The 15,855-nt window shown below is 39.3% G+C and overlaps 1 protein-coding gene across 1 annotated transcript in view; it reads left to right on the top strand.

Annotated features, from left to right (window-relative positions):
* Window positions 1-15,855, top strand: part of MED12L (mediator complex subunit 12L) — a 345,920-nt gene that overhangs the window by 35,255 nt on the left and 294,810 nt on the right. The window contains exons 4-5 of the mRNA XM_023232117.2: window positions 1,852-2,043; window positions 6,886-7,045. Of these exons, the coding sequence (XP_023087885.1) occupies window positions 1,852-2,043; window positions 6,886-7,045 (352 nt within the window). The remainder of the gene's footprint in view (window positions 1-1,851; window positions 2,044-6,885; window positions 7,046-15,855) is intronic.

Genomic DNA, 15,855 nt, shown 5'->3' on the forward strand with positions numbered 1-15,855 from the left:
ATACACATGCAGTCACTGTTCCATTGCTGTCAGTAAGTATATAGGGGAATATAATTATAAAATAGATTGCTCACACTACTTTTTTCGCTTTTAGAGCTCTGTTTATTATTATTAAATACTTAAACATAATTACAAATAAGAGACCTTTTGAATATATAGCAATCTGCAGCCGTAGGTGTTTTGTGCTCTTGGTGCAAAGACCAAATATCAATTGAGAAATTTAAAATTAAGCAGTTGGCTGCTACTGGCTGCTTGTTTCCAAACAGCTGGTTCTGCTACATTTTTGCACTTAATTTATTCACTGTGTGGACATCCTGCAAATATTTGCTTTAAAAGAAATCACAAACTGCGGTGAAGTTGTTTGCATAAAAAAAAAAGACAGACTCCTTTTCTACTTATTCTAATTTTTATTATTGTATTACATTAACACACCAAAACCAGACTTCTTGTCCTTACACCAATCACAAAGATCAAAGAACGTCAGGCTTTTCACCCTACAGATGAACTTGGCTAATGGCTTAGAAGTGTGTTTCAACCTGTAGACTAATTGTTTATTGACTCATTAGTTAAGATGGTGATTCTTATTTTGCTTCATCAGGGTAAGTATTTTATTTTAGTCATGGTTACCACTGTTTGCTAACTTCATTGGGGGTATTTATCAGAAATTAACTGCATCATCTTATTAAAGAACTCCCAGAGTCTGAAATGTGAGGCTTTGATAGGATTCTTGAAAAAATTCCAACAGATTTTCTATAGATTGACTGAATTTTTCTTTTTTTTTGAGATGGAGTCTCACTCTGTCATCCAGGCTGGAGTATAGTGGTGTGATCTTGGCTCACTGCAACCTCTGGCTCCTGGGTTCAAGTGATTCTCATGCCTCAGCCTCCCGAGGAACTGGGATTATAGGCGCATGCCAGGCCAATTTAGTATTTTTTTTTTTTTTTTTTTTTTTTTTTTTAAGAAGAGACGGGGTTTCACCATGTTGGCCAGGCTGGTCTCGAACTCTTGACCTCAGGTCATCCACCTGCCTTGGCTTCCCAAAGTGCCGTGATTACAGGTGTGAGCCACCACACCCAGTGAGATTCACTAAATTTTTAGCTATTACTTTGTTCTCTGCCTTCTTGTTAGTTCTTTCCTGTTCCTTTCTTTTTTCCTTGTCCATCTTTTAATTTGGTTAATATGAAAACGATACAGTAATTCATAGTAGCTTTCTCTGCCACTTTGCGTCATTCAGAGCAGGTAATACTAGCTTTTTCTTGAAACATTTATAGTTGTGAAATTGGCAGCCCAATAAAAAATGTTGAATACCAAATTTAATTGAACCTTTTGTAATTTGCCATTTAAATAAATTAAATTTCTCTAGATTCTTTGTTTAAAAGCATTGAGTGTAAATGCCGAGTTTCCGTTCCAAAAATAAGTGCTATTAAGATGAAACAAGAAAAAGAATGATTACTGAGTGATTACTAGGCTTTCTTCTCTCAGGAAAAGCATTCTCTCCTGACGGGTGTGTAGTATTAGAAAGGAGAAACAGCAGCTGAAGGATTAAAGCAGAACCCATTCTACTGAAATTTATTCAGGATGTAATTAATTTCATCTTAGCAGAGATTTCCAAAGGCCCCCCTCGCCCCCCTCTGCCAAACTACTTGTGAATAGTGGTATAAAGGTGCTGTGTATCATAGTTAGTGTAAGGAAATCACATCTCTTGGCTTCAAAGACTTAAATTCCCAATTTAATTTCTGATGGGCTGTATGAAGGTTTTCAGTTGAAACAATAAAGATAAAATACTAATGTACAGTACTAAGCTATTTGCTTATTGTCTTAATTTTCCCTTTTTTTCTCTTCTTTCCACAGATTGGAGCTTATTTTAGCAGCATATTAGCTGAGAAACTGAAGCTTAACACTTTCCAGGACACGGGAAAGAAGAAACCACAAGTTAATGCTAAAGATAATTATTGGCTGGTTACTGCTCGATCCCAGAGTGCAATTCATAGTTGGTTTTCTGACTTAGCAGGAAATAAGCCGCTTTCTATTTTGGCAAAAAAGGTATCAAATATTTCTTACATTGTTTTAGTTATGGTCTTACAATCAGCTGTTTGAGATAATGTTCAAATATATTTTTGTTTTTCCCAGTTCTTTTTGAGACTGCAAGCCCAATGGCAGCTTTGTGGACCCGGTGGGTGCCACCCCATGCTGTTTTCCCCTTTTGTTTGATCGCATGTGGTGCCTAGGACATCTATAAATCCCTAAACATTCCACATATCAAGCTGTTTATGTGGATTTTAGGTAGACAAGATTTTAAAATCGAGAACAGACAAGAAGACTGCATTTAAAAAAAAATTACATTTCCAGTTTTCTTAGGCCAAGATGTCCAAGATTTGTTAAAAAGATTCTTGCTTTGAGGTTATTTTCTTGTCTTTAAAAGTACCCATCCAAATGCTTCAAGCTGTCTCCTTCCTACCAAGCGAGATAAAGATTGTGATTCTATGTGTGCTTGTTCTTTGAAAAATTTTTAGAACAAAATGGGCAGGTTTATTCATAGCTTCTAGCTTTTTTTATAGGGGAGGGGATGTGGGAGGTTCTTTTAAAATCTTTGCCTTTGGTCATTTTCCTCAAGTGGGAAATAATACACAGATTCAACAGTCTCGTGGTCCAAACCATATAAGATACCTCTTGAAATTTATATAAGAAACTAGATACCTTGCTCATAGTCCTGATCTCTGATTTCTTGCGCAACTTTGAAATAATCCCAGGGATCTTTTCTTATCTCTCCTAAGGCCCTTTAGTGTTAGTAGTGCCTGTCTTCTGTTCTTAGTGTTAAGTTTTCCTTATCAGCTTGGTACAGGCCCAGTTTATAGAGGAGCTCTTTTGTGTATTTGCCTATTTTCCAAAGCAGCTCTTTGAAAATAGTGTCTGTAGCTTCTGTTGGCTTTATTTTGCCTTAATGTCATAAGGTTGTATTGCCTTGCGTAGATTTCAGTGGCGAAAGGCAACTGAAATCTTCAAAGAGTGCACAGTCAGCATAACCACCTGTTACCATTCAGTTAGTACCACTGTCTCAATCCAGGCTGAACCATGTATGACTTCTTCTCCAGTGGTGAATATTTACTTTGTGGTCCCACTGTGGCCTGTGAATTGTATCTGAAGGCCATATAAGTCATAGGTCATCCTTCAATATTTGATGGCTTTTGGCTAACGGTTCATACTTTCCATGTTGCCAGCCTGACATCTTTCCATTTAGTTTTTCTTTTTTTCATAAGTTTTTAGAGTGCATATTTGGGATTTGCTGCTCTTGAGGAGTTGATGCCCTTGCTTTAGGGGAGTAGTGGTTTCTCCTCTTGTAGGAGGAAGATGAATCATGGTGCAGTGTATTAGCCGTTATTCTTCTTTCTTTATTAGGAGCTGCCTCTGGCCAAGTCAGGTGTTCCTCAGGTAAGCCCTGATGTTAATTCTTTGTAAACTTGAAGATGTTTTCTTTATAAAACGATTAAATATACCTTGAAATATTCATTTCTTGGGCATTTCAAGAATCCTTCCCCTTCCCTCCTCAGCATATCATCTTCTTGAGATGGTGAAATCTCTTTTAGAATGGGGTAAAGCAATGCATTCTCTGCATGTTCTTCATATTAGAGAGTTCAAATACTTCTTTAAGTTTTGGTATTCATCTGTGCGATGGCTTAAGGTAGAAAGCCTGGGTTTACCTGCTAAGATCCTGAGTCATCTTTGAAATCTTATCTTGAGTTCATAATGGTTTCCTGTATGGATCATGTTTCAGTACCTGGTTTTCTGCTACTGTGAAGCTTCATAGCGTGCCAAGGCTTTATCCACAGAGGCTTGTAAAGGACCTTTTCACTCAATCACAATTATAGATCGATTTGGAAAAATAGACTTCTGGCATCTAGGGATATTCTTCCAGGTCTTGAACAGTTCATTAACTCTCACCTGTTCCCTTCAGGTGACTTTAATTACTGCGGTCTGTGAAATTTTCTTTTGCGTTTACCCTTGCTTAGCAAATAGAGGATGCAGTGATAATGTGCATCCAAGGAGAAAGGTGATAGGACACCCTTCTGTGGATTGAAAACCAGCACATGCTAGGTGTCTTAATTTTCTTTCTGTACTTAGATGCAGCTGTGGCTTGATTTAGAACCAGACAGCTGCCCTATGATTGCCAAGGTTTAGCTATCATTTAAAATCACATGTATTCTTTACTGAAAAACATGTAATGCAACAAAATGAGGAAGTCAATACTTTAGTCAATATAAACGTATTTATCTTTCTGAGTTGGCCCAACTGCAGATTTGACAAAATTATTAATATGTGTCTGGTTGGTCTGCTTTCTTAATTGAGTAACTTCTTTCACATACGTTCTTCTGAATTCCGAAGTCTTGAGTTGCATCAACCAGTTCTCATGGGGTTCTGCTAGTATGGACGGTGAGGTAGAGGTTTGCATTGTGCTGTTAATCTAAGATCTGTGCTGAGTTTTGTTTGCTGTCTCATCTAAACATTTCACAAGTTCAGATGTTTTATTTTTTCCCCTCTGCCAATTGTAGTTCAAAGGAAATGCTTTAGGCATCTATGAAAGATAACTACCAGTAGTGACTCTTTTGGAGATGCTGACTTGCACTTGTTTATGTTTTAGGCCTTGATCTATATAACCTTTTGGCATGTCTGAATGAGAGACAGCCTCACCTTGACAATGAAAATTTAACTCACTGACCACACTGTACATTCTGGTGAAAAGCAGCTACTCAGGTCTTGAACTGAAGATTGAACTCTGTGCTTTTCTTGTCCCTGACTTAAATGATAGCCAGTATGCCAAGAGCCTTGTGCTCCATGAGAGATGTGCCTTGTAAGCCTCATTTTCAGGAAATGTTCCTGTTAAATTGTGTCTTTTTTGTCTAAAAGAGATACAATTTAGTATCTGGTCTGCAGAGAGGAAGCCTTCTAGCTTTGGCCTATGTGACTTTTATCTCCCGTTTAGTTGTGTTGGGTGCAGTGTAATTGCCTCTGTCATGGGGTCTGTGTTCTGAAGTCAGCACCCAAGGCAGGAACTGTACATGACTAGTCTTTTCAATTGCCCATGAAATATGTATGTGGATATACTGCGTTTTTTTTTTTTTTTTTTTTTTTTGAGACATGGTCTCGCTGTATTGCCCAGACTGGAGTGCAGTGGTGTGATCTTGGCTCACTGCAACCTCTACCTCCCAGGCTCAAGCAATTCTCCCACTTCAGCCTCCTGAGTAGCTGGGACTACAGGTGTGTGCCACTGCACCTGCCTGATTTTTATATTTTTAGTAAGGTTTTGCCATGCTGCCCAGGCTGGTCTCAAATTGATAGGCTCAAATGATGCACCTGCCTCTGCTTCCCAAAGTGCTGGTATTATAGTCCTGAGCCACTGTGCAGGGCCTATACATTGCTTCTTAATGTGCAACCCAAACAGCTTTTCCTTCAGCACTGGAAAACTTTATAGTTCTTTGGCAAGGCCAGGTGAAATAGTTTGCTTGTATTTAAGGGCCACACACTAAAATAATTAGCTTTTAAAAAGAATTATTCTAGGATCACACTTTGTACCAAATGTGTGAATAGTCAAATTTGTGACATGTCAGTGCACAGATACCACTGTATGAGTGAGGATTTGGTTAAGAGAAAAATGCCATGCTGTATGAATCAGTTAGCTGGTTTGAAGCCTTGATTTTCACAAAATCAAGTAAGAGTTTGGGACAGAGAGACCAGGGCTCTTGGTATTTATAGTAGTGTTGTTCCAGATCCTCTAAGAAAGGGTCACATCCATGGCCTGAAAGCACTTTGGTTGGCATGGAGAAATCCTTGGAACTGACAACAAAATAATCATTATACTTTTGATTCATGTAATTGTTTTGCTTTATCCTTTTAACTACCCTGTGAGGTGGACAGGGTTGATGTTAATAACCCAGTTCATAAATGAGGATCCCAGGAGTGAAGGGCTTAGCCAAACAGGCTTCATTCAGGAGTGGAGTACAGAGGGGGTCATGGCTGGCGTGGAGCATGTCCTCGCCCCTCAGTCTCATTGCTCTCATCCTGCTGCATCATGGCTAATGTAGTCTTTGTTCACTGTTTTTCTTCCTTTATATTCATAAACTTGAATAGATGATATAGATGAATGGGCTATTCTTAGGATATTTATGAGGGATACTAGAAGAATGAATTAACTCTTTCAAACCATTCAGTGGTACATTGGGATACTAATTTGCTAAATAGTACCTTTGTGGTCTGGAAGACATAATTAACTGCCTCAAGTGCCTAATTTCAACCAGTAAATTAATTACCTAGCTATTTCTGGCTCAGTGTTTATTAGGCAGATACACTGATCCGTCATTGTAGCCTCTCTTTTAAATTTTGGACTAATGTCACTTTCAGAAGCTTTCTGGAAATTGTTACTCTTATGAAATGTTAATCAGAAAGCTTTGTACACACACAAAAAAAGTTCTGGATAAAATATAGAGTAGGAGCAATTTTCACTTGGTCTGTCCCTTCCAATTTTGAGATAAATTCTTTGGAGGACTGTCATGAAATTATTTTTCCTTGCTCTTTTGATAAGATGAGTAGCTCTCAGCGTCTGAGAATCTGAAAATCATTTATTTTTTAAAAAATAGAAAGGACAACTAATGAAACTTTTATATTGTGCTAAACCTAGTTTTGGTTATTTTTTCTTAATGAAAATTGGCTTAAAATGTTCCTTTAAAAAAAAAAAAAACTGCATGCGCTATTTGAAAATCCATCAAGGATATACTTTCTTAGAGCCAGCAGGTAACTTATAGCCTCTTTCTTTTGCTTCACCTTTATTTAGGTTTATCTAGTGATGAACACAGTATGTGATTATTATAAACATACTATGTTGTTTCTTTTTAGGTTCCTATCCTTAGTAAAAAAGAGGATGTTTTTGCATATTTAGCTAAATATTCTGTGCCAATGGTTCGAGCAACGTGGTTGATCAAGATGACTTGTGCCTATTATTCTGCTATATCTGAAGCTAAAATTAAGAAACGTCAGGCTCCTGATCCGAATTTGGGTAAGTGAGAGAATACAATACACCTTACATTTCATTATTGATTTTGCAAGTAATTGTTGCCTGCACCCTCTGGACACAGCCCAGCATGGTGAGTGTTGAGAAGGTCTGTGGTGAGACTTGAGTCGCTCGGGTATGGATAGTTCACTCAGTCTCAGAATCCTGACTCCATTAGCAAGGGCTGTTGATCTTACTGCCAAAATATATCCTGAATCTGAACACTTTTCACCACCACAGCTATTAAAATGCTAGTTCAAGCCACTGATATCTCTTGACTGGATAGAGTCGCAGCCTTTTAGCAGCTTTCTCTGCTGTTACTTTTGCGTCTTACGTTCTATTCTCTATATAACTACTGTACTAATCTCTAAGCCTAAATGATCTATTGTGTTTCTACTTATAAATTTACAGCAATTTCTTATTACAGTTGGAATACAGATCTAGATTCTTTACTGTGGCCAGTGAAGTCATCTGTGATCTGCCCCCACCTCTTCCTATGATGTTCCAGCCACAGTGCCTTCCTTCTATCCTCCTAATATGCTGAGCTGAGCTCTTTCCCATTTCAGGGCTTCTGTGTTTCTTGTTTGTTGTACTTGGTTGGTCTTCTCTGGGATATTTGCGTGATTCTGTCTCTTCACTGCATCTTTGGCTTAAATGTCATTTCTGCAGGAGGCTTTCTCTGGCCATCTACCTAAATTGCATTCCCTCTCTTTATCTCCTCTCCCTCTACTTCTGGTTATGTTCTCACATGTTATTATTTTATTCAATGTCCATCTCAATATCTGAAGTTATGTTTAAAATATTTGTATCTGTCACTCTGTGCACAACTCACATGCACTAAAATGTAAGGCCCGTAAGGGCAAGAATATCGGTCTTATTCTCACCAAGTCCCCAGTGTCCAGAATTATGCTGGCCATGGTCAGTATTTTGAGTCAGAGTCCCCACTATGTTGGTTTCTAGACCGTGACTTCTTGAGGTGGTTCTAAAACATACTTCGTAGAAGATAACGGTGCTAAACCAGAAATGTACGTAAAGAATTATGTATAAATATGACCATTTAGAGATTGAGTTTATAAATAATTCTTTATGAAATGAAAACAGCTTATGGTTTTGTAAGGGAGAGTCCAAACACAAATCTCTGAGGAGGAGGGACAGAAAGCACAGACGTCTTCAGATGCCAGGTGGTGCCCTGGATAAACGAATTGGGGTATAAAGTGGTGGGGAGTGGTAGGGGCACCCTGATGGTGAGTGGAGCACTCTCTAAAAGCATGAACACTTAAAATTAAAAACAGAAACATGGTCTGAATTCTGTGGCTGCCATCTTTGAGTTTGGCATCATCCTACACGTGTTAAAACAAATAAGCAAAATGAAAGTGTATTTTAGAAAAAAAATGCCCAGAAATGCCCAGGAAAAAGTCCCGGAAGGTAGTAATCCACAAGTTAACATTGATGGCCTCTTAGTGTTGTTTTCACAGTGGTCTTCTACTATCTTTATATTTCTCTGAGTTTATTCCCCCATCAGCATTTTATTTTATTTGAGGGAATACAAAAGAAGTGCCCCTTTTTATTATTAAGTAATACATTTTCATTACCAAATTTTCAAATGGTGCTGAAGTAGACACAACATGATGTTCAAGTTTCTCTTCTCCTTTCTCCTCTCCTCATGGGGTCTGTGTTCTGAAGTCAGCACCCAAGGCAGGAACTGTACATGACTAGTCTCTTCAATTGCCCATGAAATATGTATGTGGATATACTGCATTTTTTTTTTTTTTTTTGAGACATGGTCTCGCTGTATTGCCCAGACTGGAGTGCAGTGGTGTGATCTTGGCTCACTGCAACCTCTACCTCCCAGGCTCAAGCAATTCTCCCACTTCAGCCTCCTGAGTAGCTGGGACTACAGGTGTGTGCCACTGCACCTGCCTGATTTTTATAGTTTTAGTAAGGTTTTGCCTTTAGTAAGGTTCTGTTATCCTTTTTGAAGTTTCATTCAGCCTTCACACATACACATATTTCTTCATATATCTACATTTGTGTGTGTGTGTGTGTGTGTGTGTGAGTGATCTCCACTGGATTAACTTATTTATTTATTTATTTTTAGAGTTGGGGTCTCAGTCACCCATGCTGGGGTGCAGTGACATGATCATAACTCACTGCTTCCTCAAACTTCTGGGCTCAAGTGATCCTCCTGCCTCAGCCTCTCAAGTTGCTGGGACTATAGGCATGTGTCACCATGCCTGGCGAATTCTTTAATGTTTTGTAGAGACAGGGTCTCACTGTGTTGCCCAGGCTTTTTGTGAACTCCTGGGCTCAAGTGATCCTCTTAGCTGCACCACCCAGAGTGCTGGGATTACAGGGTGAGCCACTGCCCAGCCAGTCTCCATTGGATTTATTAATACTTCTCCCCAGGACCTGGATATCCAGTTGCTTACTGGTTACCTTCACTTTGATGACATCTGAAGTGTCTGAATCGGCATCTGAAACATTATGTATGTCAAATCAGGGTCTTGATTTCTTGCCATCCTTTAACTTGTTCCTTCCTGACATTTCTTCTTAGTAAATGTTATGTGTAGTTATTGGGTGGGTAAGGCAAGAGCCAAATTGTCATTCCTGGTGTTTATCTTTCTCTCAAAACCCTGCATTCAGTCTGTCAACAATCCTGTCATCTTTACTTTCAAAATAAAACCAGAATCTGAAAATTTGGTCCTCTGTGTCCACTGCTGTTACTCTCTGGCCAAACCACCACCCGCTTTGCCTGTCTATTGCAGGGGTTTTAGCCAATCTTCTTGTTTTTGTTTTCGTTCCTCTAATGTCAGCTTTCCACTTTGTAGCCAGAATGATCCTGTTAGGGCAGAAATTAAGCCACCCTTATGCCCAGAATTCTTGCCTGGCCCCTTGTCCCACTCAGATTGTGTAACTCAGCGACGCCAGCGACCTGCCTGCACATTCCAAACTCAGAGTCATGCTGACCTGTGGGCATGGCTCTTCCTTCACCTGTGGGGTGCACACGGGCCTGCTCCCTTGCTTGACTGTGGTCTCTGCCCAGACGTGCTTCCTAAGAGAAGCCTTCTCCGACCACTGCTGCCAAAATCTCTCCCTGTTACTGTCTTCTTCTTCTGCTTTATTTTTCTTCATTGTTCTTAACACCACCTAATGTTATATTTTATATTAATTTTTGATCATCTGTCTCCATCCATTCCCAAGTACAACACAGGCTCCATGAAGAACTTTGCTAGATTTATTCAGTGCTGAGTCTCTGAAGACAGTACTTGGCATACACAAGGTGGTCAGTAATTTTTAAAATAAATAAATGAATAATTAGGCCTGAAACATTTATGTTTGTGTGTGTGTGTGATATGATTACATATTTCTGCATCTGTATATGTATGTATTTAAAAAAATTTCTCCCAATTCATAATCCTTGAAACTTCCATTATCACCAACTATAGCAGAGAGACTACTGCATTCCTTATGTTCTCTTCGTATATTTTTTTTTGGTAACATGTTCTTGTCAGTGTTTTTCTTGATGTTCAGTTTAATCTGATTTTGACTGCCACAAAAATGCAAAAAGGAAATGCAGGAATGATTTTTACAACTGAAACTTAAAACAATTTTAGAGCAAATAAGAGCTCAAGCCAGACATGGTGGCTCATGCCTATAATTCCACCACTTTGGGAGACCAGGGCATGAAGATCGCTTGATCCCAGGAGTTTAAGACCAGTCTAGGCAACATAGTGAGACTTTATCTCTCCAACCCTCCCCACCAAAAAAAATTAGTTGGTGTGGTGGTACACACCTGTATTCCCAAGCTACTCAGGAGGCTGAGGTGAGGGGATAGCTTTAGCCCAGGAAGTTGAGGCTGCAGTGAGCTGGGGTTGTGCCACTGCACTCCAATCTGGGCAACAGAGTAAGACCCTGTCCCTCAAAAAACAAGCAAACAAAAAAACAAAAAACAGTCTGATAGATCTTGATAATTTGGAAAGGTTATGTAATTTCTGGGAAATCCCAGATATGAATGTTTCACCAGGACCACATGGTTTCCCCTACCAAATGGAGGGAAGTATAGCTCGAGTTTCTACTTAAGAATGTTCTGGACTTGTTGGATTCATTAGTTTTACCATTAGTTTCCTTATCACTATGGCTGGTTGGACTTTTGAAGGGTTATTTTTCTCCCCACCAAAAAGTTAAAACTTTTATTATTTGCATAACCCATAATGGATGGATTACTAGGTTTAGTCATTAGCTGTATTTTCTCTTCCTCCATAAGCCAAATAACATACGATTCTGTTTTTTGACCCAGTTGATTTACAGTATATTGCAGTTCACAGGTTTTTATGATTACTAATGTATATTTAAAATTGTGAATATTAAATCCATGAAGATCAAGTGCCTATAATAATAATTCTTATGTTAGAGTATCCAGCCTTTGAACTAAGACATGCCTAAGGCTAAAAAGAAAATTATTTTAAAAATGTATGAATTTTTGGAGTTTACCCCTAAGTTCCCAGGTCTAGCATCTCAGAGGGAGCTTTGGGCTTTACTTTTACCAGTGCTGCCACTAAGGGATGAGGTGATTTAATGCAAAGTCCTTAGCTTCTCCAGACATCAGTCTTTTCAACCTTGATTCTATCCAGTATCTGTGTTGTCGTTGTCATGTCTTTTTAGTTGTCTTTAATCTAGAACAGTTCGTTAGCCATTTCTTTTGACCTTGGTATTTTTGAAGGAGGCAGACCAGTTGTTTTGTAGACTGTCCATTGATTTTTCCTTTCTCCAGTTTCTCATTAATAGATTTAAGTTACATACCTTTGCTTGGAATAGCCTTGAGGTGATGATGTGAATATGTCAGTATACCATATCCCAATACTGGTGGTGATAACTTTGATCATTTGGGTAAGGTGGTGTCTATCGGATTTTTCTCCTGCAAAGTTACTATTCTACCCTTTGTAATTAGTAATTCACCTACGTGAATATACAGTTCCTTTCTCTATATTCTTATATGTATGTATGTATTTTAATTGCAAATGCAAGATTTTATTTATGCTATATATAAAGAGCATGTTTTTCAAATATCTAATCTTGTTTTACTATCACTTTGTTACACCTGATACCTCTGACATTCTCCTTTGTCTTCAGCAGCTTTTTCAACTTTTAAAAGCAAATGATACAGTATATTTGAAAGCATTTGGCTGTGTAGACATAGCCATAATGTAATGTAGCAAGTTTCACACTCCTAGCAAGGGATACAGCCAAGCGAGTACACACATATATATGTGTTGAATTGGATTAAATCACATACACTTCAGAAGATTAACTTCTAGTAATAGGTTCTATGTTCTGGCGTTGATAGCAAAAAGAATCATTCAGCACATTTGGGGCAAGATTGACTATCAAGTGTCACCCTTTTCTGGCATTGGTTTTATGACTTCTGTTGTCTTGATGATTGTTCTTAGGATTTGTAAAGTGTTTTCAGTAGAAATGACTTTTATTCCTTTGTAATAGGAACATATGTTTTATTTTCAGTTCCTACTTTCAGCATTGGAACAGAGCTGTAAAGCACTGCTGTTTGATTTTATAGAAGGGAATTTTTTCCAAAGTTAAGTGGGCTCACAGCAACAAGGAGTAACACAGAGATCCTCACTGTCATTATGCAGAGAGTTACAGATCTCAAATGTAGATTAAATGGGTTGCTGCCCTGAGGAGCTTGCAGTCAGCAAAGACATACCCAGTACAGTGTATACACAAAAGTGAGAGGAGTGAGAAGCGCCTTGGGTTCCTGAGTGAGGTCTCATTGTAACTTCAAAGTGGGTAATGAAATATTTAACTTGGATAAATCTGAACATCAGGACAGAGATTTTAAATAGAGGGGAATTAGGGAAGCCTGAAAGAAGAGTTTGTAATTCTTAGTCCTTGTGAGACCTGAAAAAACAAAAAAAAAGGTTTAGGTGGACATGATGTTTAGAAAATGTCATGAAATAGTTGATGTTGCTACTTGAAGGAGAGTATGCCAGAAATAATGCATGTTCGGTTTCAGATATTTTTAGAGTTGAATTAAGTTTCATTTTTAAGAGAACAAGAATGTTCAGCTGCCTTAAATATTTTGAGCTCACCAGAGAAAATTATTTAAAACAGGCTAACTAATACTTAAAAATGAAAAAGTAAAACTCACATTGAGTTATGCAATTAAAGTCTTTGAACAGATTAGGAAATATGACTTTATAGTAAGTAACAGAACTTTGTACATTTATTTGTAGGAATTTTCTACATGAGTCTTATTGTTGCTGAATCAACTAATAATAACTACAGCATTTATTGCTGTTTTTGCCATCACTGTTAACAGCATTTCTTGAGCGCTTATGGAATCCCTGATATTGTGATAAGCAGAGATACGGTGCTTACTGCATTTCTAGGTTGAATCAGCTCCTGATGTGTGCTGGGAAATGATCTAGGTTGTTTGGAGAAGCTTGTCAGCCTTGGGAGTGCCCCATCCCCTTGCTGTTGTGGGATTTTCTTTCTTTTCTTTTTTTTTTTTTTTTGGCCTAAAACTGGTCAATCCCTCACCAAGTCTATTGGCTTTCTGCCAGGGTTCCTTCTGGTGTGCAGTGATGCAGTGTTCCCCATTTCATTAGTAAATGTTTGCTAGGTTCTATGTATATTTTGTCCATTTTATGACTTACTATTCAGATAGCCTGTGAAAGAGATATGTTGTTCTCGTTTCATGGATGAGGATGGTGATGTGCAAGTGGTGCACAGAACTCTTCAGCATAAGTGTCCAAACTTGACTCCAGAGCCTGTGCTGGACACCGCTGGTCAGTGAGGACAAGAGTGGGACAGTGTAATCACTGCCCTCTAGGTATTTGCAGTATGAGTGGGGGACATGCATCCAAACAATCAAATAATAGAGAAGGAAGAGTTCATAGTGACAGGAAGAAAATACAGAGGGAGTCTTAAGAAATAAGCCACCGAGGGAACTTGGAACATCCAAGGAGATTCACAGAGGAAGTGACTTAGGTATATACTTTTGCAAGCAGAGGCATTTCCTAGGAGGACAGAGCTGGAGTGGGCTGTTGTTCAGGGAAGGGCATTTCTGACAGAAGGATGGTGTCTGCAGAGAAATAGGTTATCAATTAGTTTGACTTGTTGCACCTCCAGGATTTAACTTCAGCTTGAGCGTCATTTACCAGTGGGGAGGTGATGAAAGCCTGTGTGAAGGTTTGTTTGCCAGAGTGGGATATGTGAGTTCCCTCTGGTGCATGATGAAAAGCCATGGAAGGGTTTATTATTACTATTATTGTTACAATTCTTTCCCTCAGTTTCTTGTCTTAAAAAATTGGGATAATTGACAATTTTCCTTTCCTTTCCTTTCCTTTCCTTTCCTTTCCTTTCCTTTCCTTTCCTTTCCTTTCCTTTCCTTTCTCCTTTCCTTTCCTTTCCTTTCTCCTTTCCTTTCCTTTTTCCTTTCCCCTTTTCCCCTTCCTTCCTTCCTTCCTTCCTTCCTCCCTCCCTTCCCTCCCTCCCTCCCTCCCTCCCTCCCTCCTTCCCTTTCTTCCCTGTCTTTCATTTAAGATGGAGTCTCCTCTGTCGCCCAGCCTGGAGTGCAATGGTGTGATCTTGGCTCACACCAACCTCTGCCTCTTGGGTTCAAGCAATTCTCCTGCCTCAGCCTCCTGAGTAGCTGGGATTACAGGCACCTGCCATCATGCTTGCCTAATTTTTGTAGAGACAGGGTTTCACCATGTTGGCCAGGCTGGTCTTGAACTCCTGACCTCAGGTGATCTGGCCATGTTGGCCTCCCAAAGTGCTGGGATTACAGGCGTGAGCTACCGCACCTGGCCTGATAGTACTTTTTAAGAATGAAATGAATCAATAGCTTTAAAGTGTTTAGAACAGTGACTGGCACACAGTAAATATAGACCATTGAAAATATGCTACAACTGCTACTTAGAGCTGCTCTTACCAGCCAGTATTTATTGATTATCCTGTGTTACTCTGTTGGGAACTTTGCAGACTTTATCTGTAACCTTACAATGTAGGTTTTATTATTCCATTTTGTGTATGAGGGACCTGAGTCTCAGAGAAGTTAAGTAACTTGCTGGCCTAGATGGAGCTGGATCCCTGCCCAGGCCCCTGCCATTAGAGTGCCTGCTTCTCACTCCTTGCTGTGAAGTGATAGCTGCTGGGGTCCTGTGTGTATTGTGGGTCTGGGCCACTGGAGGCAACAAGCATCATCAGGTGAAAAGATGCTGGCAAGAAGCAGGCTACAGGACTGGTGGCTCTGAGCAGCATCTGAGGAGTCAGAACTCTTGTTCTCATGGGTGCTATGGGGAACAGGAGGAGCAAAGCAAAGTCCAGGGTGCCATGGAAACTAACGAAAGATATATGAAACTGCTTGCAAGATGAGCAGCCTTAATTCTGCCTAGGAATTTTTGGGTATTCAATATGGTGAAAAGTGACAAGACATATCATGCGCATGAGGTCTTTTTTGGGGGAACAGATAGATTCAAAGAAGCTTAAAATGCTTCGTGGTTAAACTGCCTGGGGCACTGCTCTGTTTACCCCTAGTCATTTCCTCTGTACCACCTGAGGTTTTGTGGGAATTTGAGTCAGATGAGAGACTTTTCTTGGTTGACTATACTCTTGTAACCACTATCCTTATCACTCCCAAAATACAAAGAATAAACAGCCACCCTTCCTTCACAGTGGGTAATTAATTTGTGACATATTCACTGAGCCATTTGGACTGCAAAAATAAGTCCTGCTAAACTCATAATTGACAGTCTGGTTTCTTATCTAAGCCTACCAGCTTACTTGCAGTTTGGGTC

This window comes from Piliocolobus tephrosceles, chromosome 2 (assembly GCF_002776525.5).
Source record: "Piliocolobus tephrosceles isolate RC106 chromosome 2, ASM277652v3, whole genome shotgun sequence".
NCBI classification, from domain to species: domain Eukaryota; kingdom Metazoa; phylum Chordata; class Mammalia; order Primates; family Cercopithecidae; genus Piliocolobus; species Piliocolobus tephrosceles.